Source organism: Hyla sarda, chromosome 9, assembly GCF_029499605.1.
Source record: "Hyla sarda isolate aHylSar1 chromosome 9, aHylSar1.hap1, whole genome shotgun sequence".
Lineage (NCBI taxonomy): Eukaryota > Metazoa > Chordata > Amphibia > Anura > Hylidae > Hyla > Hyla sarda.
In genome coordinates, this window is record NC_079197.1 from 2,497,874 (window position 1) to 2,513,546 (window position 15,673).

Sequence of the window (15,673 nt, forward strand, 5' to 3'; positions counted from 1 at the left end):
GGGAGAACATCACTATATACAGAGCGGAGACCCCACAGACATGACCGGGGGGGAGAACATCACTATATACAGAGCGGAGACCCCACAGACATGACCGGGGGGGAGAACATCACTATATACAGAGCGGAGACCCCACAGACATGACCGGGGGAGAACATCACTATATACAGAGCGGAGACCCCACAGACATGACAGGGGGGAGAACATCACTATATACAGAGCGGAGACCCCACAGACATGACAGGGGGGAGAACATCACTATATACAGAGCAGAGACCCCACAGACATGACCGGGGGGAGAACATCACTATATACAGAGCGGAGACCCCACAGACATGACCGGGGGGAGAACATCACTATATACAGAGCGGAGACCCCACAGACATGACCGGGGGGGGGGGGAGAACATCACTATATACAGAGCGGAGACCCCACAGACATGACCGGGGGAGAACATCACTATATACAGAGCGGAGACCCCACAGACATGACCGGGGGAGAACATCACTATATACAGAGCGGAGACCCCACAGACATGACCGGGGGGGGGGAGAACATCACTATATACAGAGCGGAGACCCAACAGACATGACCGGGGGGGGAGAACATCACTATATACAGAGCGGAGACCCCACAGACATGACCGGGGGGGAGAACATCACTATATACAGAGCGGAGACCCCACAGACATGACCGGGGGGGAGAACATCACTATATACAGAGCGGAGACCCCACAGACATGACCGGGGGAGAACATCACTATATACAGAGCGGAGACCCCACAGACATGACCGGGGGGGAGAACATCACTATATACAGAGCGGAGACCCCACAGACATGACCGGGGGAGAACATCACTATATACAGAGCGGAGACCCCACAGACATGACAGGGGGGAGAACATCACAATATACAGAGCGGAGACCCCACAGACATGACCGGGGGAGAACATCACTATATACAGAGCGGAGACCCCACAGACATGACCGGGGGAGAACATCACTATATACAGAGCGGAGACCCCACAGACATGACCGGGGGAGAACATCACCATATACAGAGCGGAGACCCCACAGACATGACCGGGGGGACAGATCAGAATAATAATAATAGACAAAATGTTCTTATTCATCAACTATTTCCTGAATAATCGACACCCGAGGTCACATGACGTTCCCTATACAGTAATATAACAGGATACATAATAGCTGTCTACAAGCTGTGGCTCTCCTGCTGTTGTGAAACTACAACTCCCAGGATGCCCTGACCACTGTGAAACTACAATCTGCAGTGTGTCCTGACTGCTGTGGCTCTTCAGCTGTTGACAAACTACAACTCCCAGCATGTTCTCTTTATTGTGGAATTCAAACTATCGCAAAGCTACAACATCTTCTTAACACTGTGGTACCCCAAATGTTGTGAAACTACAACTCTCAGCATGCTTCAACTGCAGTGTCTCTTCTACTGTTGTAAAACTACTACTCCTAGCATATTTTACATTGCGGTTCTTGTGCAAACACAATTCTAAACATGTCCTGAAGGTGGGAGTTATAATCTCTTTAGATCCACAGCTTGTAGACCACTGATCTAACTTTAGATGCCAGTAAGTGCCCACCCTGATGGGGGTAGTAGTAGGTGCCCACCCTGATGGGGGTAGTAGTAGGTGCCCAACCTGACGGGGGTAGTAGTAGGTGCCCAACCTGACGGGGGTAGTAGTAGTAGTAGGTGTTTACCCTGAGGGGGGTGGTAGTAGTAGGTGCCCACCCTGACGGGGGTAGTAGTAGTAGTAGTAGGTGTTTACCCTGAGGGGGGTGGTAGTAGTAGGTGCCCACCCTGACAGGGGTAGTAGTAGTAGGTGCCCACCCTGACGGGGGTAGTAGTAGTAGGTGCCCACCCGGGTAGTAGTAGTTTTCCACCCTTACAGGGGTAGTAGTAGGTGCCCACCCTGATGGGAGTGGTAGTAGTAGGTGCCCACCCTGATGGGAGTGGTAGTAGTAGGTGCCCACCCTGATGGGAGTGGTAGTAGTAGGTGCCCACCCTGATGGGAGTGGTAGTAGTAGGTGCCCACCCTGATGGGAGTGGTAGTAGTAGGTGCCCACCCTGATGGGAGTGGTAGTAGTAGTAGGTGGCCACCCTGATGGGAGTGGTAGTAGTAGGTGGCCACCCTGATGGGAGTGGTAGTAGTAGGTGGCCACCCTGATGGGGTAGCAGTAGGTGGCCACCCTGATGGGGTAGTAGTAGGTGCCCACCCTGATGGGGTCAGTAGTAGGTGCCCACCCTGATGGGGGCAGTAGTAGTAGGTGCCCACCCTGATGGGGGCAGTAGTAGTAGGTGCCCACCCTGATGGGGGCAGTAGTAGTAGGTGCCCACCCTGATGGGGGCAGTAGTAGTAGGTGCCCACCCTGATGGGGTTAGTAGTAGGTGCCCACCTGATGGGGGTAGTAGTAGGTGCCAACCCTGATGGGGGTAGTAGTAGGTGCCAACCCTGATGGGGGTAGTAGTAGGTGCCAACCCTGATGGGGGTAGTAGTAGGTGCCAACCCTGATGGGGGTGGTAATAGTAGTAGTAGGTGCCAACCCTGATGGGGGTAGTAGTAAGTAGGTGCCAACCCTGATGGGGGTAGTAGTAGTAGGTGCCAACCCTGATGGGGGTAGTAGTAGTTGTAGGTGCCCACCCTGATGGGGGTAGTAGTAGTAGGTGCCAACTCTGAGCTGTCAGCCTTGAGGTTTTCACTGATTTTCTCCCTATTCAATCCACAAGACAATCCGGGGAAGCGGAGCCGGGCACAGGGGGCATCTCTGGAGAAGTCACCTGACGGCCCCCGGGGGTCCATCCCAATCAACCCCACTATATTAACCCTGTGTGTGAACTGTGCACAATGCCTCCACCCCCAACCTGGGCACCCGGGGGTCACCTGGCAGAGTTATTGGGGTCACCGCCTCCGCACTCACCTCTGACCCTGCACCAGAAGTTTTGCCCAAGTGCCCAGGGTCGTGCCCCGGAGCCGCACTCACACTTGTGCCCATGTGCCGGGGCTGTAGGGGAGCAGTCACACCGAGCCCCCCACCGGCCAGCACGGGGCCTGCGCCACAAGCACACGGGCGGCAGGCAGGGGGTTAGGCGCAGCGCCCGCAGAAGGCAGCCGAGAGATGCACTCACCCAGCGGCAGGAAATGCTTGGTGTCCATCGCTGTTAACTCATGCCCGGCCAGCAGGGAGGGAAGGACGGCTCCGGGGGTCCGGGGCAGGGCGCTCAGGGGCCGGAGCTGAGGCCGGGGGGTCCCGGGGGGCGCTAGGATCCAGAGCCGGGGAGGCCGCGGCGGACGAGTTGTAGCAAAACTCACCAACAATGTAAGTAAAGTCCCAGTGTCTCCTGCTCCACTACTCGCTGCAACCGGGGCCCCGCCAGGGGGGGAGCGAGCAGCGACCTCTACCGCAGCGACCGGGACCTGCAACTGCACAGACCGGGACCCCGACATGTGTGTGTGAATAACATAGTCTCCTGTATATAACATGTATAACATAGTCTCCTGTATATAACATATATAACATAGTCTCCTGTATATAACATATATAACATAGTCTCCTGTATATAACATGTATAAAATAGTCTCCTGTATGTAACATGTATAACATATATAACATAGTCTCCTGTATGTAACATGTATAACATAGTCTCCTGTATATAACATGTATAACATAGTCTCCTGTATATAACATTTATAACATAGTCTCCTGTATGTAACATGTATAACATAGTCTACTGTATGTAACATGTATAACATAGTCTCCTGTATATAACATATATAACATAGTCTCCTGTATATAACATGTATAACATAGTCTCCTGTATATAACATATATAACATAGTCTCCTGTATATAACATTTATAACATAGTCTCCTGTATGTAACATGTATAACATAGTCTCCTGTATATAACATGTATAACATAGTCTCCTGTATGTAACATGTATAACATAGTCTCCTGTATGTAACATGTATAACATAGTCTCCTGTATATAACATATATAACATAGTCTCCTGTATGTAACATGTATAAAATAGTCTCCTGTATGTAACATGTATAACATATATAACATAGTCTCCTGTATGTAACATGTATAACATAGTCTCCTGTATATAACATGTATAACATAGTCTCCTGTATATAACATGTATAACATAGTCTCCTGTATATAACATGTATAACATAGTCTCCTGTATATAACATTTATAACATAGTCTCCTGTATGTAACATGTATAACATAGTCTACTGTATGTAACATGTATAACATAGTCTCCTGTATATAACATATATAACATAGTCTCCTGTATATAACATGTATAACATAGTCTCCTGTATATAACATATATAACATAGTCTCCTGTATATAACATTTATAACATAGTCTCCTGTATGTAACATGTATAACATAGTCTCCTGTATATAACATGTATAACATAGTCTCCTGTATGTAACATGTATAACATAGTCTCCTGTATATAACATGTATAAAATAGTCTCCTGTATGTAACATGTATAACATATATAACATAGTCTCCTGTATGTAACATGTATAACATAGTCTCCTGTATATAACATGTATAACATAGTCTCCTGTATATAACATGTATAACATAGTTTCCTGTATATAACATGTATAACATAGTCTCCTGTATATAACATGTATAACATAGTCTCCTGTATATAACATGTATAACATAGTCTCCTGTATATAACATATATAACATAGTCTCCTGTATATAACATGTATAACATAGTCTCCTGTATATAACATGTATAACATAGTCTCCTGTATGTAACATGTATAACATATATAACATAGTCTCCTGTATATAACATATATAACATAGTCTCCTGTATATAACATTTATAACATAGTCTCCTGTATGTAACATGTATAACATAGTCTCCTGTATATAACATGTATAACATAGTCTCCTGTATGTAACATGTATAACATAGTCTCCTGTATGTAACATGTATAACATAGTCTCCTGTATATAACATATATAACATAGTCTCCTGTATGTAACATGTATAAAATAGTCTCCTGTATGTAACATGTATAACATATATAACATAGTCTCCTGTATGTAACATGTATAACATAGTCTCCTGTATATAACATGTATAACATAGTCTCCTGTATATAACATGTATAACATAGTCTCCTGTATATAACATGTATAACATAGTCTCCTGTATATAACATTTATAACATAGTCTCCTGTATGTAACATGTATAACATAGTCTACTGTATGTAACATGTATAACATAGTCTCCTGTATATAACATATATAACATAGTCTCCTGTATATAACATGTATAACATAGTCTCCTGTATATAACATATATAACATAGTCTCCTGTATATAACATTTATAACATAGTCTCCTGTATGTAACATGTATAACATAGTCTCCTGTATATAACATGTATAACATAGTCTCCTGTATGTAACATGTATAACATAGTCTCCTGTATATAACATGTATAAAATAGTCTCCTGTATGTAACATGTATAACATATATAACATAGTCTCCTGTATGTAACATGTATAACATAGTCTCCTGTATATAACATGTATAACATAGTCTCCTGTATATAACATGTATAACATAGTTTCCTGTATATAACATGTATAACATAGTCTCCTGTATATAACATGTATAACATAGTCTCCTGTATATAACATGTATAACATAGTCTCCTGTATATAACATATATAACATAGTCTCCTGTATATAACATGTATAACATAGTCTCCTGTATATAACATGTATAACATAGTCTCCTGTATGTAACATGTATAACATATATAACATAGTCTCCTGTATATAACATAGTCTCCTGTATGTAACATGTATAACATAGTCTCCTGTATATAACATATATAACATAGTCTCCTGTATATAACATTTATAACATAGTCTCCTGTATATAACATGTATAACATATAATCTCCTGTATGTAACATGTATAACATATATAACATAGTCTCCTGTATGTAACATGTATAACATATATAACATAGTCTCCTGTATGTAACATGTATAACATATATAACATAGTCTCCTGTATGTAACATGTATAACATATATAACATAGTCTCCTGTATGTAACATGTATAACATATATAACATAGTCTCCTGTATGTAACATGTATAACATAGTCTCCTGTATATAACATGTATAACATAGTCTCCTGTATGTAACATGTATAACATAGTCTCCTGTATATAACATGTATAACATAGTCTCCTGTATGTAACATGTATAACATATATAACATAGTCTCCTGTATGTAACATATATAACACAGTCTCCTGTATGTAACATGTTTAACATATATAACATAGTCTCCTGTATGTAACATGTATAACATATATAACACAGTCTCCTGTATGTAACATGTATAACATATATAACATAGTCTCCTGTATGTAACATGTATAACATAGTCTCCTGTATGTAACATGTATAACATAGTCTCCTGTATGTAACATGTATAACATAGTCTCCTGTATGTAACATGTATAACATAGTCTCCTGTATGTAACATATATAACATAGTCTCCTGTATGTAACATGTATAACATAGTCTCCTGTATGTAACATGTATAACATAGTCTCCTGTATATAACATGTATAACATAGTCTCCTGTATATAACATGTATAACATAGTCTCCTGTATATAACATGTATAACATAGTCTCCTGTATATAACATATATAACAGTCTCCTGTATATAACATTTATAACATAGTCTCCTGTATATAACATGTATAACATAGTCTCCTGTATATAACATTTATAACATAGTCTCCTGTATATAACATGTATAACATAGTCTCCTGTATGTAACATGTATAACATATATAACATAGTCTCCTGTATATAACATATATAACATAGTCTCCTGTATGTAACATGTATAACATAGTCTCCTGTATATAACATATATAACATAGTCTCCTGTATATAACATTTATAACATAGTCTCCTGTATGTAACATGTATAACATATATAACATAGTCTCCTGTATATAACATTTATAACATAGTCTCCTGTATATAACATGTATAACATAGTCTCCTGTATATAACATTTATAACATAGTCTCCTGTATATAACATGTATAACATAGTCTCCTGTATGTAACATGTATAACATATATAACATAGTCTCCTGTATATAACATATATAACATAGTCTCCTGTATGTAACATGTATAACATAGTCTCCTGTATATAACATATATAACATAGTCTCCTGTATATAACATTTATAACATAGTCTCCTGTATGTAACATGTATAACATATATAACATAGTCTCCTGTATATAACATATATAACATAGTCTCCTGTATGTAACATGTATAACATAGTCTACTGTATGTAACATGTATAACATAGTCTCCTGTATGTAACATGTATAACATATATAACATAGTCTCCTGTATGTAACATGTATAACATAGTCTCCTGTATATAACATGTATAACATAGTCTCCTGTATATAACATGTATAACATAGTCTCCTGTATATAACATGTATAACATATAATCTCCTGTATGTAACATGTATAACATATATAACATAGTCTCCTGTATGTAACATGTATAACATATATAACATAGTCTCCTGTATATAACATTTATAACATAGTCTCCTGTATATAACATGTATAACATAGTCTCCTGTATATAACATTTATAACATAGTCTCCTGTATATAACATGTATAACATAGTCTCCTGTATGTAACATGTATAACATATATAACATAGTCTCCTGTATATAACATATATAACATAGTCTCCTGTATGTAACATGTATAACATAGTCTCCTGTATATAACATATATAACATAGTCTCCTGTATATAACATTTATAACATAGTCTCCTGTATGTAACATGTATAACATATATAACATAGTCTCCTGTATATAACATATATAACATAGTCTCCTGTATGTAACATGTATAACATAGTCTACTGTATGTAACATGTATAACATAGTCTCCTGTATGTAACATGTATAACATATATAACATAGTCTCCTGTATGTAACATGTATAACATAGTCTCCTGTATATAACATGTATAACATAGTCTCCTGTATATAACATGTATAACATAGTCTCCTGTATCTAACATGTATAACATATAATCTCCTGTATGTAACATGTATAACATATATAACATAGTCTCCTGTATGTAACATGTATAACATATATAACATAGTCTCCTGTATGTAACATGTATAACATATATAACATAGTCTCCTGTATGTAACATGTATAACATATATAACATAGTCTCCTGTATGTAACATGTATAACATATATAACATAGTCTCCTGTATGTAACATGTATAACATAGTCTCCTGTATATAACATGTATAACATAGTCTCCTGTATGTAACATGTATAACATATATAACATAGTCTCCTGTATGTAACATATATAACACAGTCTCCTGTATGTAACATGTATAACATATATAACATAGTCTCCTGTATGTAACATGTATAACATATATAACACAGTCTCCTGTATGTAACATGTATAACATATATAACATAGTCTCCTGTATGTAACATGTATAACATATATAACATAGTCTCCTGTATGTAACATGTATAACATAGTCTCCTGTATGTAACATGTATAACATAGTCTCCTGTATATAACATGTATAACATAGTCTCCTGTATGTAACATGTATAACATAGTCTCCTGTATGTAACATGTATAACATAGTCTCCTGTATGTAACATGTATAACATAGTCTCCTGTATGTAACATGTATAACATAGTCTCCTGTATGTAACATGTATAACATAGTCTCCTGTATGTAACATGTATAACATAGTCTCCTGTATATAACATGTATAACATAGTCTCCTGTATATAACATATATAACATAGTTTCCTGTATGTAACATGTATAACATATATAACATAGTCTCCTGTATGTAACATGTATAACATAGTCTCCTGTATGTAACATGTATAACATAGTCTCCTGTATGTAACATGTATAACATAGTCTCCTGTATGTAACATGTATAACATAGTCTCCTGTATATAACATATATAACATAGTTTCCTGTATGTAACATGTATAACATATATAACATAGTCTCCTGTATGTAACATGTATAACATAGTCTCCTGTATGTAACATGTATAACATAGTCTCCTGTATATAACATGTATAACATAGTCTCCTGTATGTAACATGTATAACATAGTCTCCTGTATGTAACATGTATAACATAGTCTCCTGTATGTAACATGTATAACATAGTCTCCTGTATGTAACATGTATAACATAGTCTCCTGTATGTAACATGTATAACATAGTCTCCTGTATGTAACATGTATAACATAGTCTCCTGTATGTAACATGTATAACATAGTCTCCTGTATGTAACATGTATAACATAGTCTCCTGTATGTAACATGTATAACATAGTCTCCTGTATGTAACATGTATAACATAGTCTCCTGTATGTAACATGTATAACACAGTCTCCTGTATGTAACATGTATAACATATATAACACAGTCTCCTGTATGTAACATGTATAACATATATAACACAGTCTCCTGTATGTAACATGTTTAACATATATAACACAGTCTCCTGTATGTAACATGTATAACATATATAACACAGTCTCCTGTAACATGTATAACATATATAACACAGTCTCCTGTATGTAACATGTATAACATATAATCTCCTGTATGTAACATGTATAACATATATAACAGTCTCCTGTAACATGTATAACATATATAACACAGTCTCCTGTATGTAACATGTATAACATATATAACACAGTCTCCTGTATGTAACATGTATAACATATATAACACAGTCTCCTGTATGTAACATGTATAACATATATAACAGTCTCCTGTAACATGTATAACATATATAACACAGTCTCCTGTATCTAACATGTATAACATATATAACACAGTCTCCTGTATGTAACATGTATAACATATATAACACAGTCTCCTGTATGTAACATGTATAACATATATAACACAGTCTCCTGTAAGTAACATGTATAACATATATAACACAGTCTCCTGTAACATGTATAACATATATAACACAGTCTCCTGTAAGTAACATGTATAACATATATAACACAGTCTCCTGTATGTAACATGTATAACATATATAACACAGTCTCCTGTATGTAACATGTATAACATATATAACACAGTCTCCTGTATGTAACATGTATAACATATATAACACAGTCTCCTGTATGTAACATGTATAACATATATAACACAGTCTCCTGTAACATGTATAACATATATAACAGTCTCCTGTAACATGTATAACATATATAACACAGTCTCCTGTATGTAACATGTATAACATATAATCTCCTGTAAGTAACATGTATAACATATATAACACAGTCTCCTGTAACATGTATAACATATATAACACAGCCTCCTGTATGTAACATGTATAACATATATAACACAGTCTCCTGTATGTAACATGTATAACATATAATCTCCTGTAAGTAACATGTATAACATATATAACACAGTCTCCTGTAACATGTATAACATATATAACACAGTCTCCTGTAAGTAACATGTATAACATATATAACACAGTCTCCTGTATGTAACATGTATAACATATATAACACAGTCTCCTGTATGTAACATGTATAACATATAATCTCCTGTAAGTAACATGTATAACATATATAACACAGTGTCCTGTAACATGTATAACATATAACACAGTCTCCTGTAAGTAACATATATAACATATAATCTCCTGTAAGTAACATGTATAACATATATAACACAGTCTCCTGTACCATGTATAACATATATAACACAGTCTCCTGTAAGTAACATGTATAACATATAGTCTCCTGTATAAGATGTCTGATCCTGCAGGTCCAGCTGCTGGGACCCCCGCGATCACTGTGCAGCACCTGGCGTTCGTTTATAACGCTGGTTGCGGGCGGCGGGGTTGTGACGTTACTGTCACGCCTCTCGTGATTACTCGCCCCCTCTATAAAAGTCTATGGTAGGGGGCGTGGCAGACATCACACCCTTTCCCATAGACTTGCATGGGGGGCGTGGCGTGATACTTTTGTACTAGCACAGATAGTGGTACAGGAATGATGAATGTCCCTATATACTGACCAGGTAATGGCGGACTTTATTATTGGTTTTACCCAGTTTTTTAGGTGTTGATTTGTCGCACCATTTATCTTAGTTGCTGTTTTCATTACATTAGCTTTCAAAGCTTTTTCTACAGTTTTGTACCTCATAGTCTGGGTATCTTTTTGCAGTAGTCATTTATCATGTGCGTTTGTCACACAGTTTGTGCCAAATCTACATCAGCCCTGACTTGGCTGACAATAATGGCGGTGGACAGCAGTAAAAAGTTGGAGAGGGGGCTCCAAGAAATGTGACCAGCACCCTATTTATCACATGCTCTGCACCATTTAATCCACCACACAAATAAAAGGGGTATTCCAGGAAAAAACTTTTTTTATGTATCAACTGGCTCCAGAAAGTTACACAGATTTGTAAATTACTTCTATTAAAAAATCTTAATTCTTTCAGTACTTATGAGCTTCTGAAGTTAATGTTGTTCTTTTCTGTCTAAGTGCTCTCTGATGACACGTGTCTCGGGAAACGCCCAGTTTAGAAGAGGTTTGCTATGGGGATTTGCTTCTAAACTGGGCGTTTCCCGAGAAACGCCGCTACAAGAAGACACACTGCGATGTGCGAGTCGCAATATACTTTCACATCGTGGGAGCTCTCTTCCTAGCTCAGAGCAGGGAGAGCGGCTGCGATGTGCGAGTACGCCGCGCACATCGCTGCAGTGTGTCTGCTTGTTGCGGCGCTATGAGCAGGCACATGTAAAGACAGCATAGAGCGGGGCCTTCACCAGCGGATCCGCAGCGTAAAATACGTTGTAAATCCGCTCGTGTGAACGTACCCTAAAATACAGACCAGATACTGACTAAAATACTGACTAAAATACAGACCAGATTCTGACTAAAATACAGACCAGATTCTGACTAAAATACAGACTAGATACTGACTAAAATACAGACCAGATACTGACTAAAATACAGACCAGATACTGACTAAAATACTGACCAGATACTGACTAAAATACAGACCAGATACTGACTAAAATACTGACCAGATACTGACTAAAATACTGACCAGATACTGACTAAAATACAGACCAGACACTGACTAAAATACAGACCAGATACTGACTAAAATACTGACCAGATACTGACTAAAATACTGACCCGATACTGACTAAAATACTGACCAGATACTGACTAAAATACTGACCAGATACTGACTAAAATACTGACCAGATACTAAAATACTGACCAGATACTGACTAAAATACAGACCAGATACTGACTAAAATACAGACCGGATTCTGACTAAAATACAGACCAGATACTGACTAAAATACAGACCAGATACTGACTAAAATACAGACCAGATACTGACTAAAATAAAGACCAGATACTGACTAAAATACTGACCAGATACTGACTAAAATACTGACCAGATACTGACTAAAATACTGACCAGATACTAAAATACTGACCAGATACTGACTAAAATACAGACCAGATACTAAAATACTGACCAAATACTGACTAAAATACTGACCAGATACTGACTAAAATACAGACCAGATACTAAAATACTGACCAGACACTGACTAAAATACAGACCAGATACTGACTAAAATACTGACCAGATACTGACTAAAATACAGACCAGATACTGACTAAAATACTGACCAGATAACTGACTAAAATACAGACCAGATACTGACTAAAATACTGACCAGATACTGACTAAAATACTGACCAGATACTGACTAAAATACTGATCAGATACTGACTAAAATACAGACCAGATACTGACTAAAATACAGACCAGATACTGACTAAAATACTGACCAGATACTGACTAAAATACAGACCAGATACTGACTAAAATACAGACCAGATACTGACTAAAATACTGACCAGATACTGACTAAAATACAGACCAGACACTGACTAAAATACAGACCAGACACTGACTAAAATACTGACCAGATACTGACTAAAATACTGACCAGATACTGACTAAAATACAGACCAGACACTGACTAAAATACAGACCAGACACTGACTAAAATACAGACCAGACACTGACTAAAATACTGACCAGATACTGACTAAAATACTGACCAGATACTGACTAAAATACAGACCAGATACTGACTAAAATACTGACCAGATACTGACTAAAATACTGACCAGATACTAAAATACTGACCAGATACTGACTAAAATACAGACCAGATACTGACTAAAATACAGACCAGATACTAAAATACTGACCAAATACTGACTAAAATACTGACCAGATACTGACCAGATACTGACTAAAATACAGACCAGACACTGACTAAAATACAGACCAGACACTGACTAAAATACAGACCAGATACTGACTAAAATACTGACCAGATACTGACTAAAATACTGACCAGATACTGACTAAAATAAAGACCAGACACTGACTAAAATACAGACCAGATACTGACTAAAATACTGACCAGATACTGACTAAAATACTGACCAGATACTGACTAAAATACTGACCAGATACTGACTAAAATACAGACCAGACACTGACTAAAATACAGACCAGACACTGACTAAAATACAGACCAGATACTGACTAAAATACTGACCAGATACTGACTAAAATACTGACCAGATACTGACTAAAATACAGACCAGACACTGACTAAAATACAGACCAGATACTGACTAAAATACTGACCAGATACTGACTAAAATACTGACCAGACACTGACTAAAATACTGACCAGATATTGACTAAAATACAGACCAGACACTGACTAAAATACAGACCAGATACTGACTAAAATACTGACCAGATACTGACTAAAATACTGACCAGACACTGACTAAAATACAGACCAGATACTGACTAAAATACTGACCAGATACTGACTAAAATACTGACCAGATACTGACTAAAATACAGACCAGATACTGACTAAAATACTGACCAGATACTGACTAAAATACTGACCAGATACTGACCAGACACTGACTAAAATACAGACCAGATACTGACTAAAATACTGACCAGATACTGACTAAAATACAGACCAGACACTGACTAAAATAAAGACCAGATACTGACTAAAATACTGACCAGATACTGACTAAAATACTGACCAGACACTGACTACAATACAGAGCAGACACTGACTAAAATACAGACCAGACACTGACTAAAATACTGACCAGATACTGACTAAAATACTGACCAGACACTGACTACAATACAGACCAGACACTGACTAAAATACAGACCAGATACTGACTAAAATACAGACCAGATACTGACTAAAATACTGACTAAAATACAGACCAGATACTGACTAAAATACTGACTAAAATACTGACCAGATACTGACTAAAATACTGACCAGATACTGACTAAAATACTGACCAGATACTGACTAAAATACAGACCAGATACTGACTAAAATACAGACCAGATACTGACTAAAATACAGACCAGATACTGACTAAAATACAGACCAGATACTGACTAAAATACAGACCAGATACTGACTAAAATACTGACCAGATACTGACTAAAATACAGACCAGATACTGACTAAAATACTGACTAAAATACAGACCAGATACTAAAATACTGACCAGATACTGACTAAAATACTGACCAGATACTGACTAAAATACTGACCAGATACTGACTAAAATACAGACCAGATACTGACTAAAATACAGACCAGATACTGACTAAAATACAGACCAGATACTGACTAAAATACTGACTAAAATACAGACCAGATACTGACTAAAATACTGACCAGATACTGACTAAAATACTGACCAGATACTGACTAAAATACTGACCAGATACTGACTAAAATACAGACCAGATACTGACTAAAATACAGACCAGATACTGACTAAAATACAGACCAGATACTGACTAAAATACTGACTAAAATACAGACCAGATACTGACTAAAATACTGACCAGATACTGACTAAAATACTGACCAGATACTGACTAAAATACTGACCAGATACTGACTAAAATACAGACCAGATACTGACTAAAATACTGACCCGATACTGACTAAAATACAGACCAGATACTGACTAAATGCTGACCAATATGGCATATTCACACATTGGGGGATTTATTCAAACCTGTGTAGAGAAGCAATGGTGCAGTTTCCCATAGCAACTAATCCGATTCCTACTTTCATTTTTAAAAAGATATCTGAATTAATGAAAGAAGCAATCTGATTGGTTGCTATGGGCAACTGCTCCGCCAGACAAGTTATGATAAATCCCCCTATGTGTTTTGAGCCTCATTTTGGGCTGTAATGGGAACATGGCCTGATAGTGATCACAGTACTGAATACTCTGTGTGTGAACATGGCCTGATAGTGATCACAGTACTGAATACTCTGTGTGAACATGGCCTGATAGTGATCACAGTACTGAATACTCT

General features: G+C 37.6%; 1 protein-coding gene across 4 annotated transcripts in view; it reads right to left on the reverse strand.

Annotated features, from left to right (window-relative positions):
- RXRA (retinoid X receptor alpha) overlaps positions 1 to 15,444 on the reverse strand; it is a 237,002-nt gene extending 221,558 nt beyond the window's left edge. Inside the window, exon 1 of one of the 4 annotated variants that reach the window (XM_056537919.1) lies at positions 15,367 to 15,444. Coding sequence is in view for 1 of the 4 variants with exons in the window: in XM_056537916.1 (XP_056393891.1) it covers positions 3,160 to 3,187 (28 nt within the window). In the remaining 3 variants the exon portion in view is untranslated. The other 3 variants (XM_056537920.1, XM_056537916.1, XM_056537922.1) reach the window with 3 other exon arrangements.
- Between the last annotated feature and the right edge of the window lie 229 nt (positions 15,445 to 15,673).